We start from the raw sequence: 15,902 nt of genomic DNA on the forward strand, positions 1-15,902 counted from the left end.
TCTATGAGACACTATTAAATGTAAAAACATCTAGGATATAGGAGTACCTGAAGGGGAACAAGAACTAGAAGAGCTATTTGAAGAAATAATAATGGAAAACTTCCCTAACCTGGTGAAGGAAATAGACATACAACCCCAGGAAGCTCAAATAGTACCCCAAAAAATGAACCCAAAGAGGCCCACACCAAAACACATCATAATTAAAATGCCAAAGGTTAAATACGAAGAATCTTAAAAGCAGCAAGAGAAAAGCAATTGGTTACCTACAAAGGAGCACCCATAAGACTGGCAGCCAATTTCTCTAAAGAAATTTTGCAAGACAGAAGGGCTTGGCACAAAATATTCAAAGTGTTGAAAACCCAGGATATACAACCAAGAGTACTTTATCCAGCAAAGCTGTCATTTAGAGTAGAAGGACAGATAAAGGGCTTCCCAGACAAAAATAAGCTAAAGGAATTCATCAACACCAAGCCAATATTGCAGAAATTGTTAGAGGGACTTCTTTAAGAAAAAAAAACATGTATCAAAAACATGAATAAATAACTACATATGTATCAACAAGTACCAGAAATGGAAAAGAATTAAGTGCTCCAACCAAAAGATACAGAAGCTGAATGGATAAGAAAACAAGACCCTACATATGCTGTCTACAAGAGACTCACTTTGATTAAAAGACACACAGAGACTAAAAGTAAGGAGATGAGAAAATATATTGCCTTAATGGACCTAGAAGGTATTGCACTGGATGAAGTAAATCAGATAGAAAAAGACAAATACCACATGATTTCACATACATATAGAATCTAAAGAACGAAATAGACAACAGTAACAAAAAAAAAATGGAAAGAAACTCATAGATACAGAGAACATTTTGAGGGCTACTAGATAAAAGCGGGGTTAGAGAATGATTAAACAGGGCAAAGGGATTAAGAAGTACAAATGGATAGATACAAAATAGTCATGGAGATATAAAATGTAGCATGAGAAAAAAGTCAACAATGTTGTAAAAAATATGTAAGGAGGAAGAAGGTCACTTGATTTAGTGGGATGACCAAATCGTGAATTATATAAATCTCTAATCACTATGCTGTACAACTAAAACTAATATTGTATGCCAACTATAATTGTGAAAAAACTCATTGAATTGTAAATATAAATATGAGCAACTAATTGTCTATTTTACTTCAATAAAGCTGGGGGAAATCATTAAAAAAGTAAATGAGAGATGGAAAGGTTACAGTTAATTTTTGTATTTTTTTAAATATTTTGTAATTTCCCCTATTTCTAAAACTGTATACAATCAATTAAATATAATTTTAAATAGAGAAAAATGTGGCCATTGAAATCATCTCATATAGCTCTGCCTCCAAGCTTATCACTGTGTTTCAGAGGCCACAGTTTTCTTGTTAAATTTCCTCTGAATCTAAACCTTGCTGCAGGCCCTTACTGTCTGACTTTCTCCCCAGATACCTTCAAACCATAGAGCATGCCCTGGAAGCTGGAGATGTGGTGATGATTGAAAATTTAGAAGAGTCCATTGATCCTGTTCTGGGACCCCTGCTTGGAAGAGAATTCATTAAAAAAGGACGGTAAGATTCAGCTATGTTGCCCATCCTTTGTGAAGAGCTGGTTCACAGCCCCAGGCAGAACTGTGGACAGGTCTGCTCTTCTGAGAACATCCTCTCCTCAGCTCATGTCAAGTAGCTCCCCATAGCATGCACACCTTTCTTTCCTCCAGAAGATGAATGATTTAGCTGCCTTCGTCAATTAGAGAAAGTTTCCTGGAATAACTCTGCTTCCATCAATCACTATTCTCCTTGACTTCCTTCTAAATGCCATACTGCGCTATTTTGAAGGAGTTTTAGAAGTGACCAAAAGGTGGGCTGACATTTATGTTTGAGCATTTTATCCAAGCCCGACTTCTTAGTTCTGAGACTCCTTTCTTTGTCAATTCGATGAGCCCCTATTCTTTGGGTACTGGTAGCTGATCAGTACCCAGTGGTAGAAGGAGGAGGAAAAGGAAGGAAGGGTTGCTTGACTCAGGAGCTTCACCCACTGCCTAGGCCATAAGTTGCCTTTACATGTCCTTAGGATGTGCTCATTTACTTAATTAACCATTTTTACGCATAGAAGTCATTCTCCATCATCCATGAAAAAAGTAAGCCCTATTGCCAGACTGTAGGGCCCCTTCCTACAAACATTTTACTGCCATCTGCTGGAAATGTTTTATAATATGTGAATGGCTCTCCTTGCAGTTGTGCATACAAACTCAAACATGGTGGCCATGGGGAAAAATCTATCACCCTCTACTCCCATTAGGGCCAACGACGATCCTAGGGCTTACACTAGACAGCTTAGGAGGAATCTTCTGAATATAGCAATATTGTGTACTACGATGTTGCAAAAATAATCAACAATTTTGTCCCTGACTGAATCTCTCAGGAAGGTACCCCACCTTCACATGAGCCTTTATGTTCCAGGTTCATTAAAATTGGAGAGAAAGAGTGTGAATACAATCCAAAGTTCCGGCTTATCCTTCACACCAAGCTGGCTAATCCTCACTACCAACCTGAGCTGCAGGCTCAGGCCACTCTGATCAATTTCACTGTGACCAGGGATGGCCTGGAGGACCAGCTGTTGGCTGCTGTGGTCAGCATGGAGAGGCCAGACCTTGAGACGCTGAAGGTACGTCCAGAATCTACCAAGAAATGCTCTGCCAATAGATCTTGCCATGCTCCCCACTCTGGGAGGGGAATGGGGGCTATTTTTCCTTGAGCTGAGCAGCAGGAGCTCTGCTAGACTTTGGAGGAGTGCCAACACCATCTAGCCACCTGGAATACCAAGTTGGGAAAACAGAATATAGAGTGAGCTAAAGAATAGAGAAGCAGAGAACAGCTTGAATAACAGACACTATAATGCCCAAGAACAGGGCCTGGAACAGGCCTTTGAACATGCCTGGGCCAATCCATAAGGGCCTTTTGTCACACATGATCACATGCCTATGTCAGAACTAAGTGGGGTTCAGTTTTCAAAGGACATTACAAACAAGTTCAACTACTCTATGATAGAGTCTTAGCTCAGGCTGCTGTAACAAAATACCATAGACTGGGTGGCTTAAACAACAGAAATTTATTTTCTCACACTTCTGAAAGCTGGAAGTCCGAGATATGGGACCAGCATGTTTGGTTTCCAGTGAGACCTCCTTCCTGGCTTGTAGATGGCTACCATGTCACTAACTGTGTACTCATAGACTTCTTTGTGCATACAGAGAGCACAAGCTCTCTAGTGTCTCTGTTTATCAGGACACTAATCCTATCAGACCAGGGCCCACCCTATTGACCTCATTTAACCTAATACTTCCTTAAAGGCCCATCACCATAGTCACATGAGGGGTTAGGGCTTCAACATAAGAACTGGGGGCGGGCGGGAGGACACACAATTCAGTCTATAGCAAATAGTATCCCCTTTTTACTTTCTTTAGACCTAATTAGATTATAAAATACAAGTCCAAAATTATAAGTCATGTGAGATTGACTTCACATGACTTCAGAGCTCCCTGGACCTCTGCTTCCTGCAAGCATTCCTTTATTAAACATATACCTATGGAGCACCAATTCTGTAACAGACAAGATTACCAATGCGAGGATTAACAGGTAATAAGGAAAAGTATGTCCCTACTCTCATGGGCTTACAGTCTAGTGAAAGAACACAGAAAGTAAGAATGTAAGAAAACAAGCAATGTCATTTCAGATAGTAATACGAATTTTAAAGAAAATGAAGCAGGGTGATATTACAGAGCCAGAGACTAATTTAAATAGGGGAAGTCAAAAAAAGATTCTATGAGAAGGCAGCATTTTAGCTAATTCATAAATAATTTGGAAACCTCTGGCACAGAGCATTTCCATCAGAGAACAGCAAATCTTGATTGTAAGGCAGGATTGAGGAATGTGTTTTTAAGAAATAAGATGACTGGGGACCGTGGCTTTAGCCTCCAACAGGAAGATTGTCCTTTTGTGGAACAAAGCAATAATCTCAGGCCATACAAGGGCAAAGAAACTACAGCTGCCTGAAGTTATGGCCCCCTGCCCCATAAAGAGAGTGTCTAGTGCCTTAGGATATGGAATTTAACAATCAGAAAGGGAAGATGAACACGAGCATCCCACTCCAACCTTGTAGAGTATTCCTGCAATGACCATGTCTAAACTGTGTAAGACAATTTCTGTTGATTAAAGAAAAAAAAACTAATTCATAGGAGAGCTATTCATCTGGGGGCAGTAAAGTAATGACACAGAGGATACTCTAAAGAACTAAAACTTGACCCTGCCCTCTAACTATTCACAAAAATAGGCCCCATTTCGTGAACAGACTGTGCATCAGCATTGTGCAAAGCATTGCACAACACTTCTAGAAGTAGAGACTGAGATCAATACAGCTGAGGTTATTGAAGTGTAAAGAGGGTAGCCTCACCTGAGGTCACATGACTAGTAATAATGCAGTTGGAATTCAACTCATATGCTTGTCTGGTCTGCTCATGGCTTTAGGCACTCTACTCTTTTGCCTGCAGTTTACTATCTGAGGGAAAGGACTCTGACCCCATAAGCATTTATTTATATAGAACTATCCCAAGAGTGGGATGCTCTGGGCTTCTAAATGTGACTCCTCCTTCTTGATATTTGCAGTCAGACCTCACAAAGCAGCAGAATGGATTCAAAATCACCCTCAAAACTCTAGAAGACAACCTGCTCTCTCGCCTCTCCTCGGCATCTGGAAACTTTCTGGGAGAAACAGCCTTGGTGGAAAACCTTGAGATCACCAAGCAGACTGCTGCAGAAGTTGAAGAAAAGGTAAAACTACTCTGGCAGCCCAGGCTGGGAGACAAAGGCCCTCCTCCCACTCCCTAAGTCCGACTTTTAGAAAAAAAGAAGTTAGAGTAACAGTAACGGATGACTTTGCCATCTTCCCGTTTCTTCTAGAAAATCGGCCTACATAGGATTCCTGAAATGACTATCTCGCATCCTGCATTATGGAGTTCCCACCTCCTGGCAAATGCTTTTGACAACTCAATTTCACAAATGTTTGATGAGCACTTAAATCTGTGCAAGGCTTTGTATTCAGCATAGGAAATGGTAGCACAAGTCAGTCAGTTTGTGGAATTGCCCTGAAGCTAAAGGATCATGCTGCTGTGAGAGCTGGCTGAATCAGGCATGACTGTACCCTGAACAAACCCCGGCCTGCAAAAACCTCACAAGTCTGATTTTAATGAGAGAGCATCAATGACCTCTTAGGAAATTCAGCTCTCAAAAGCAGTATCATCCTGTAAAACAATTTAGTATGTTGCTTGCTTTCTTTGTTTTATAACATTTGGAAGGCTTTTATTTTCTCTTGTAGGGAAGGAAGACATGACTTGCTAGGGCCAAACCCCTCGCCCTTTCCCAGCAGGCTGTTGAAACTACACAGGTCCTTTCTCATTTTCAGCCCTACTCTTGCATAAGAAGAGTAACTAAGATACTGGTCCTAAGGAGGATAAGTATGTCTGTAACAGTGTCCAGGAACAATACACCTTTGAGGGAATACACTTATTGTTCCATGGGTTTTTGGATATATGATCTTGGGCTGGTGATAGAGTTCTGAGCGTCATCAACGAGTAGTTGATCACCAAAATTTTAGAGTGGATGAAGTCAAGAGGAAGGCATGTTGACAGTGTTGAATGATGCAGAAAACTCAAATAAGATATGGCTGAGATGTGCCTACTGAATTTTGCAAAAAGGAGTTATCGAAGAACTTGAAGAGAATAGTTTCAATGAAGTAGTAGAAGCAAAAGCTTGCATTAGAAAACTGCATTAGAATGAGAATCAATGAGAGTTGAGAAAGGAGAAATGAGTATAGACAGCTCTTTAAAGAAACCAATCTATGAAATGGTAAAGATAAAAAGGATTGTAACTTAAGGAATACACAGGGTCTTTGGAGACTTTCTCCCCTGAGATGGGAAAGACTGAACATGCTAAGATTTTAGCTGGGGGTGGGAGGATGCATGGATTGTAAAGAAAAAGGAGCCATTGTGAAGAAGGGTAGAATTTACAGGAATGAGAAGGCATGATTAATACAGTGGGGTACATAAGAAAGTCAGGAAAAATATAATTCAGGTCACCAATGAAGAGCTTATCTTTATTTTTCATTTAAATATAGTTGGTATACAATATTATATTAGTTATATTAGTTTTGGTATACAATATAGTATATTGACATTTTTATACCTTACAATGTGGTCACCCCACTAATTCTAGTAATCATCTGTTACCATGCAAGAGTTTATCTTTAGAAAGATAGAGCATTCCAATACAATAGGGCTTAGGGGTCAAAAATAAGTCTAGGAATAGTTCATGGGTCCATATGGACAACTAAGGCAGGGAAACATAAAATTAAGGGAATGGAAGGCAGAAATTAAGAAAATCCCTCCCTTATGGTCTCTGTATTCTGTGAAAGCATGAGTCAAGTTTATCTGCTGAGAGTGAGGGAATGATGGGAGGTAGAGGGCTTGGACAGAAGAGTGAAGGTTTACAATAGTTGTTGCAGGAAATGGAAATAAAAATTGACTAGAGACACACAGATTAATGAATAGCATTAAGGACCCAAGTGCGCTTGAAGAGAATGAATCTGTGATAACACCAGTCTGAACAACTGTTATTTTTGTTCACTTCTACTCCCTCCTGAGAATCTTTGTCTTTTAACTACTAAATGTAACCAGTTTACATTTATTAACAATACTAATATAGTTAAATTTATTTAAATTTAAATAAATTTAGTTAAATTTACTGTCTTAATTTCTGTTTTCTAGTAATCATGTCTTTTGTTTGTTTTTTTCTATCTCAATTTTTCTTTATCCTCTTTTATTTTTTGCTGATTTTATTCACTCTATTTTATTGATTAACCTTAATTGTTTTGTTCATACACAAAAATATATTTCATTTTGCATTTATATGTGGCTTAACGATAGATATTAAGCAATATATCTAGCCTCTTCCAAAACAATGTAAGGATTTTAGAACATTTTGGTCATCCTCTCCCATCTTCTGTTCTGTTTTATAAAATTGTATTAACCTTGCTTTTACCAAGTACTTCCAAACCGGTTGTGATTTTTTTATAGCCTTTGGTGTTTAGATTAGCCATATATTTAAGAAAATTCTTGCATTTTATTTCTTCCTTTTGGTTCAGTTTTTTTCTAATTGAAGTAAATAATTATTTCTTCAGGGGCCTGTGGAGAGTAAGCTTTCTTTGGCCTTCACTGCTTCTTCAAAGAAAGAGCTCTGGTCGTTCATCAACTTTTGGAAAAATCTTAACTATTATAGCTTCAAATATTGCCTCTCGCTCATTCTCTATTCTCTACTTATTTCTGTTAGATGTATTTTGAATCTTTTCATTGTATCTGCCAAGTCTGCCAAGTCTCATTACCTCTTCTACATATTTTCCATCTTTACTTCTCTCTGAGCTGCTTTTGTAACAATTTCCTCAGATTTATCTTCTAGTTTGCTTATTGTCTTTTTCAACTTTATCATTTAACCTGTGCACTGAGATTTTCATTTAAATAAATGTATTTTTATTTTTTTAAACTTCTAATTAGTCTTTTTCAGATCATGTCTGTTGTTATTTTTAATGACCTGACTATTTTACCTCTGCTGCTTTTAAGCGTAATTAGTTACTAGTGAGTTTTAGATTGTTCAATCATCTTCAGCTCTTGAAATGCTAATCCTTCTGGAAATTTTGTGTGTGTGGCAGGTGGGTGGTCTTATCATCCACTTTGGTAACACTTCCTCCTGAAATTTTGTTTATTGCAAGCTCATCTTTAACATAGATCGTTGTTTTTTTTTCCTGTGAGACTCTTGTGAATTATATTAGTTTCACTCTATTCTGGAGTATAAAGCAGGTTGTACTGAGGTTTGTATTTAGTTGTATGTTCTTACAGAATTCCTATTTCTAATACTTAGTTCTCTTTTGTTATTCTTATCTCTGATAAGCAATTTGCTAAAACTAGAACACTTCATTGAAAGATATTTTCTTTGTGAATTAGCATATTAACTTTTTTATAAAAATTAAGAAATCAGAAAATTAGATTATGCTTCTTTGTTTCAGTTACCGTTAACATTTATTATCATTTTATATTAGTTTCAGGTATACAGCATAGTGGTTAGACATTTATATAATTTAAGAAGTAATCCCCCAATAAGTCTAGTACTCACCTGGCACCATACATAGTTACTACAATGTTATTGACAATATTCTCTTACATGTGGAATCTAAAGAACAAAATAAATGAACAGATAAACATTATGCTTCTTTTACTGGATGTATACCACCTGGAATTCTGGTTTATTTTTTTCGAGTAATACATATATTTTTGTATTTCCATAAAATCTTCTTGTTAGAAATGGAGGCTTGCATGGCTCACATTTCCCAACTGGAAGAGGTGACCCTCTCGCCCTTGTGAAAGCCTAGAAGTGTATCATCTCCCTTCTCACTCAAGCTCTATTAAGGAATACCATGGTAGTTTTCTAATCTTCTCGCCACTATTCCCATCCCAATATACCCCCGACCCCATACACACACACAGACACATATGTACTTATACAGAGAGCCCAAGCTGATTCTCAGGAAGCCCTGGTTGGTTGAAACAATGGACCACTATTTATTTATCTAACAGGTCCAGGAGGCCAAGGTGACTGAAGTGAAAATCAATGAGGCCCGAGAGCACTATCGACCAGCAGCCGCCCGAGCCTCTCTGCTCTACTTCATCATGAATGACCTCAGCAAGATCCATCCCATGTACCGGTTTTCTCTCAAGGTAACTTACACCTGGAGTTTTTTATATAATCATAATAAAGCAGTATAATATAGCCAACGCAACTCTCCATGAGAGTTTATCTATGTGCTTTCATTAGCTACGGCACATCTTTAAGATCAAATCCAGGAGAGCAGCTGAATTGCCTTCAGACCTATATTACATTCCTCATCCATTTAATTGGGTCTTTCATGATTCATTGGTTATTTGGCTAGAACAGAAAGAGATGCTACACACCAAGTCACAGCCTCACTCATTCAGTAAGCACATGTGATATGACAGGTACTATGTTTACTTAATGTGTGAAAAAGTATACCAAGAAATATTAGAAGTAATTCAAAAAGCTCAATCAAATGTGTGTCATTTGTATTGGTTAAAACCAAAGCAGGCGATAAATAGAGCAATTTTAAATTACTTATTACCTTAATATCCAAAGCTACTGTTTTATGGTTGTTGAAATATTTCTAAAACCAAAGATGTTAGCAAATTGTAAGTGCTGACTAAACTTATCTTACTCAGGAAAATTAAAGACTTATAAATTTTAAGCACATCTCTGAAAGTTTTTCTCCCCTAGGGCATTCTCCAGAAGATCACAATTAAAGAGGCATTAGGGGGTGGTGGAGCATTTCTAAACAACTTATTTGGTTTGACCTGACAAACACAGAGGGGATAGCTACACACACACACACACACACACACACACACACACACACACACACACACACATCGGGAGAGGCAGAGATACACAGACACACAGACAGATGCTCAGAGTACGCACCTCATTCTGTGAAGCTCAACTGCCATGTGCAGGCCAGAGTGTGGGGATGAAGGTGTACCTTTAGCACCTGGACTCATTTAATTGAAAATGGCATTTCAGCATTTCCCAATCTCTTTCCCTCAACTGAGTCTCTGCAGATTAACTGAACTGTGTTTATAATATTTTATATTTTTAAAAGAAATCCAATATATGGCCTTATATTCAGGTCAAAGCAGCATATGAAAGAATTGTAAAATATTTAAAAATTGTATAAAAATTAACATGATAAGCCTAGTAACTACAAAATCACCCCTCCCTAGTTCCAAGGGTAGTTGAAATCTACCTCAGTGACTCTTCCTGAAAAAAATAAATCAGAAGAAGCCCATGAAAATATGTGTTCGAAGAAATGTTGTTTTTCAGCAACAGCACCATGATATAGGATTATTTTGTCACTAGAAACTCTAGATATCAGGGGGAGGGCATTTGGGGTCCCTTTATTGTTATTAAGAATCACCAAAGACTTATTGGCCAGTTTGATCATTGAAAGCATGTTTAAATGCTTAATGATAAGGAGCTGAAGTAAGTGTCTTCAAAAATATCAGAACAACAGTAACAACTTAGAAGCTTAGAAGCAGTGATTTGAAAAAAAAACTAGCCACCAGAGTTTTCCTGGTCTTGGATTTTGTCTGTGTTTGGATTTTACAGTTTCTGCTCCTGGTAGAGAAAGGAGAGACATTCTCAGAGTATGAAAACCACAGATAGGCCAATATGGCACAGCCTTACATCCCAGTTTTCCAAAGTGCTTTGAGAAGGAATATATTAAAATGTGTGTATTTGCTTATAAACATGCAAAACCTCTTCAAAAGCCAGATTTAGTATGAACTTGGAAGTTCATAACATCGTTAAGATGGAACTTACATGATTATAAAGTAATTTTTCTTCAAAGCTCAGCCAAAGGCTAGGGGAGGGTTAATGAGACTCACTTGCAGGGGGCCAGGGTGTCCTGAGTGAAAAGACACCTCACTGGGGATTCCTGCAGAATGATGGAAGGCTCAGCTCCCTCTGTTGTATCCATGTGTGAGGGAAGGCACAGCTAAAGGTATAATATTTCTCAAAGAGATTGGAAAGGAAAGAATCAAATCAGCAGAAGTAAATGGAATACATAGCATTGGAGGCCCAAGGGCCTGCTGACCCATTTTCCTAGTTTCAAAGGGCTTTTCAGATACTTTCATTGGTTACTAAGATTTTTAAATAAGGAGATTTCACGCAAATCTCAATTTTTGTCTTCTCATGAAAGTCTGGAAGCTTTGGCAGCACTGAATTCACATTCCACATAGCATAGGTTCACTGGAGCTAAGGGATGGCTCCTCCCACCTCCATATTGCCATAGTCCCTACCGTCACCTTATTTGGTCTTATACAACTGGCCCATGAAGACATTTGAGTTTGAGAACCTGTGTCCAGGGCAGCCCTCACACTTTGCCTAAGCTTTTTAGGGCATTAGCAGGACTCGGCCATTTATTTAACAAATCTTTTCACTGCCTATTACATGTGAAGAGCTGGGCTGGAATCTGGGAAAGATAAGAAAGTTAGTAAGGCCTGGCCCCACTTAAGTGTGCTCACAATCTGGTATAAATGAAAAGATTAAAAAAAAAAACAAACTAAAACTAAAATACAACCTTAATAGATAAGGGCCCTAAAAGATTAATAAGGGTAGTTAGAGCCAAAATAAGATCTTGTGGGCAAGAGAGACCTTTTGGAGGAAGCCACAGAAGTCTAGATTAAGTCCAGCATCACAGCTGTTCAGATATAGAAATAAGAGGAAGAGGAGGGTTTCTTTTTAGGATGAAAAGAAAAAGAGAGCCAAAATTAGTCTAGTGTAAAGAAAATGCTAAATGTACCTAGATTTTTAAAATTCCTTTAGATCTTTTCCTGAAGTATGAATCACATTTTTAAATTTAGTAACTAGAGATACTTTACTGATCACTGTCATTTTGATGGCGTTTTAGAGAAAAGCCATAGTAACCACCTGGGGAAAATTACCCACTCAGTCTCTATGGACTTGTTCTGCAAGTAGAAGCTTCCCAAATTGCTCTGTGTGGTGCTGGGGAACATTATCAGCTTCCAACAAGCCTACCAGGTGAAGGTAACATTGTAATGGATTGGGGTGAAGGTAGTCAGAAGATTTTGCTAGGATTATCAAAACAGAATGAAAATCTGCAAGGGCTTCATTAACAAAAAACACCATGGAAGTATGAAACAGAGAAACTCACCTTTTTTTCTCGATTTTGAAAATGAGGAACTATGGAGCTACAAATTTTATATGGTTTCCATTGAGTTTCAAATGCCTCGTGTTAGAAAGCTCTAAGATATTTTTCCTTCTTGAAGCCACAAAAGGAAAATAGAAGACAGGAAATCTGCATAGCCAAATATGGAAAAGGCCCAGCTATGTCTTGATATTTTTAATGATTCATTCTATTCATATCACATTCAAATTGTACCATTCCTAATACGCATTTTTATAAAAAAGCCTATATCTAAGTTTAAAACAATGGAAAATTGATTTATATGATTTTTTTATTTCATATAATGTCTGTAATGTATAGTTTAGAAGATATAAAAGCAGGCTATGCTCCCACCATTGCAGAAAGGGTTCATGAGAAAAAAGAACACGTAAGAGAACTCATCAAGTGACTGCAGAATAACAGGAAAACAGAGAACACATGAGATTCTGATCATTACCAAATGAAAAGTAACTAAAAATATTCTGAATGCCTGTTATGTACAAGGGTCTCTTTTAGACAACAAAGTTGTACAAAACATTGGCTCTACCATCAAGAATTTTATAATCTAGTGGATAGAATTACTAATCCCAGCTGGTTATTGTTGACTGTGTTTACTTTTAATCAGATGGTTAGACAACAAAACTTAATTGATTTAATTTAATAGTTTTGGATTTAATTTAATTGTTTTGGCCGCCGGACATTTATTTTTCACCATAGGCTCTTCTCTGCATGCCTCATAGCTTTGCCTTTTTTGTGACAACATAATAATTCACATGAGCAAACTAAAAAAAGAGCTCAATAAACTAAGACAAGAGTTATCTTGTTGCCACTGTCCATTCTTGGCAGAGTATGCTGGGAAAACATTTCGGTCAAATTATAATATTCTTTATAGGTAAGACTACTAGCTATGTACAAAGGAGGTGTGTAAATTGCCAATGTCCTACCTCCTACCCCCAGGCCTTCAGCATAGTCTTCCGGAAGGCTGTGGAGAAGTCTGCTCCCAGTGAGAGCCTCAAGGAGCGAGTGACCAATCTAATAGACAGCATCACCTTCTCTGTGTACCAATATACCACCCGCGGGCTCTTCGAGTGTGATAAGCTGACCTACCTTGCCCAGCTCACCTTTCAGGTAAAAGTGGATTGAAGAAGTTTCCAGAAAACAGGTCATTTTCTAGTGCCCAATCAGCAAATGTTAAAATGTTAAAAAAAAAAAAAAAAAAATTTCTTCTTTTAGCATTATTTCCCATAGCATGTGAAGACCATTGAGTTCGGAGCAGAGGCTTCAGACAAGAAGTTCATATTGAATGCACACATGCTGCCCCATCATTGTCTCACTTACGGCAGCCATGCTTAATTAATCATTGTACTTTTTCTTGCTGATCTTGGGTGATCAGCTAATACTTTTGTCTACTTACTGTGTGGTAAGCATTGTTCTAAACACTCTATGTAAATCAAATTATTTAATCCTAAAAGTCCTTTGAAGTGAACAATTATCCCTATTTTACAGGTGAAGAGACCGAGACACAGTATCTAAGTCACTTTATGGCCACACAGAGAGGAAGTGGAAGAGCTGGGAGTTGATCCTGGGCAGTCTAGAACCTGTACTTTTATCCAGCACACATTTTTGCCTCTCATGAAAGCAATTTCACCTATGTCAGTAGAAGACACCAGGGCATCAAGAGTACCTTCAGTAGCCACTACCAGCCAATCTAAACTGTCACTGCCGATGAAACTCTTTGGCCCTACCAATAACTAGATACTCTTTGAGATGCAGTTAAGACCCTTGTTAGAGTATCCCTCATTATTTATTTACCTTCAGGGTTGTAAGTTTAATGTCCTAACCATTCCCTGGAATAAGAAATTGGAAATGTCTTTCTATAGCCATAGCAGTTTTAGCCTTAAAAAATTCCTTTTGAAGTCTGATTCTTAAGAGTTTGGGAGCACCCAGGACTTCCAGTGTTAATAAGAAACATGTGTCCTCTATTTCGTCTCAACATCAAAAAAAAAAGAAAGAAAGAAAGAAAAGGAAGGAAGGAAGGAAGGAAGGAAGGAAGGAAGGAAGGAAGGAAGGAAGGAAGGAAGGAAGGAAGGAAGAAAGAAAGAAAGAAAGAAAGAAAGAAAGAAAGAAAGAAAGAAAGAAAAGAAAGAAAGAAAGAAAGAAAGAAAGAAAGAAAGAAAAAGAAAGAAAGAAAGAAAGAAAGAAAGAAGAAAAGAAAGAGAAAGAAAGAAAGAAAGAAAAGAAAGAAAGAAAGAAAGAAAGAAAGAAAGAAAGAAAGGAAAGAAAGGAAAGAAAGGAAAGAAAGGAAAGAAAGGAAGAAATGAAAATTTATTTCCTTGCATTTATCTCTCTAATCATTTAGCATTTGGAATATTTTTCTCTACATAAGTTAGGAGCACAGACCAGATTATCTTGAATGCCTCTTTCAATACTAAAAGTCAGATATTCTATGATCACTTCTATGCTGACTCGGCATGTTCCAATGACTGAATTCATGGAGGAGACTTAGTGTGACTTATCTTTCTCACCCTCTGTAGTCCCCACTCCAGCATGGATGACAGCTTGGCCATCACAAAAAGAATTCAAACCCCAGTGTACACTAATTTCCTTACTACCACACATTTCCCTCAGACCCCAAGGAGCTTCCTCACCTAGCTTTCACTTTTCTCTCATAAATATTTCAACCCTTTTTTACCCCATCTGCTATTTCAAGCCTGTTACATCCTTAGAGACTTTTTCTCAAATTGACCAAATTATTTTTTTCTTGATGAACGTTTCCATCTGTAACTTCTCAGCAGAGAACATCATTTGTAGGCAGAGGACAATTTCCCAAGTTCCCCTCAGCATGAATTGTTAGCTTAAACAAGCCAAATGCTTTACCTTCCCCTGCTCACACCTCACTAATTCCCTCCAAGCCTCTGCACTTTCTATTGCCCTCTCCCTAGAAAGCCTCCCCTTCCTGTCTAAATATTCCTATCTCTTAGTTTCTCCAAGACCCAGTTCAAAAGCACTTATAGAAAGTTTAGTCAAATTAATACCCCCACCCCTACTTATTGGCCACTCCTCTATTCTGGAAACCCTTTAGTATTATTGATTCATATATGCAGTTCTGTTTTGCATATATGTTACTTTGACACTCTCCTCAAATCATGTCATTTGTATGTATCATCTTCTCAATTAGATTGCAGGAATATATTCCATGGCATTTATGATTGATACATAAATGCTTGCTTGCCAAGATTTATAGCCATTCACTATATGTATTTATGCCATGCTGATATTTAGGGTGAAAAGAGATGCACACAGTGATTTGCATGGGCATACACTTTCTTCCACTCTACCATCTTTCAACAATCAAAACTGATGGGAAAGCTCTAGCGTTAGAATTAGCAATAATTATACTGAATGATGACTCTGAAGATCTCTAGAACCCTGTAACTACAACCAGCTAAAGAAACACAGTGTCATTCTGCCACATTACAGATTATCCTCATGAACCAGGAAGTCAATGCAGCAGAACTGGATTTCCTGCTTCGATCTCCAGCGCAAGAAGGTGTCACCAGTCCAGTGGAGTTCCTCTCCCATCAGGCCTGGGGTGGCATCAAGGTGAATACCAGACCCTAGAAAACAGTTAAGTTCTCATCTCCTAACATTTTTCCCCAGGAAGTCAGAAGCACTCTCTTTTGGGGGTCATTGCGGAGCTGTTTTAACATAGGTAAATCCATTTACCTGCATGCCCACAGCATGGCTTACCCTTCCCAGCCTGCTGGGAAAGCTTTGCAGAGAATGAGCAGGTGTCCGCTGGTGTGAGGGCTCTGCCTCCAGGATGTGAGGAAACAGTAAGATCCTGTGAGCTTCTCTGACTCAGCTGAGCTGCCTGTCATATGCCAGTGCTTAGGCCTGAAATATGGACTCCTGTGAGGCCCCGGAGCAGGTGTGTAGAGATGCTATTATACAATTTCATGAAATGGACAGAAACCAGGCTCTGTTCAGGCATTTTCACATGAATCCTAATTCAGCCTCAAAGCAGG

At 38.2% G+C, this 15,902-nt stretch overlaps 1 protein-coding gene across 3 annotated transcripts in view; it reads left to right on the forward strand.

Moving 5' to 3' along the window:
* Positions 1–15,902, forward strand: part of DNAH9 (dynein axonemal heavy chain 9) — a 310,371-nt gene that overhangs the window by 246,746 nt on the left and 47,723 nt on the right. For all 3 annotated transcript variants that reach the window (XM_039847368.1, XM_039847369.1, XM_039847370.1), the window contains 6 exons: positions 1,467–1,589; positions 2,481–2,685; positions 4,680–4,844; positions 8,696–8,836; positions 12,832–13,002; positions 15,355–15,477. In XM_039847368.1, coding sequence (XP_039703302.1) covers positions 1,467–1,589; positions 2,481–2,685; positions 4,680–4,844; positions 8,696–8,836; positions 12,832–13,002; positions 15,355–15,477 — 928 coding nt within the window. The remainder of the gene's footprint in view (positions 1–1,466; positions 1,590–2,480; positions 2,686–4,679; positions 4,845–8,695; positions 8,837–12,831; positions 13,003–15,354; positions 15,478–15,902) is intronic.

Source organism: Pteropus medius, unplaced genomic scaffold (assembly GCF_902729225.1).
Source record: "Pteropus medius unplaced genomic scaffold, Ma_sr-lr_union100, whole genome shotgun sequence".
NCBI lineage: Eukaryota > Metazoa > Chordata > Mammalia > Chiroptera > Pteropodidae > Pteropus > Pteropus medius.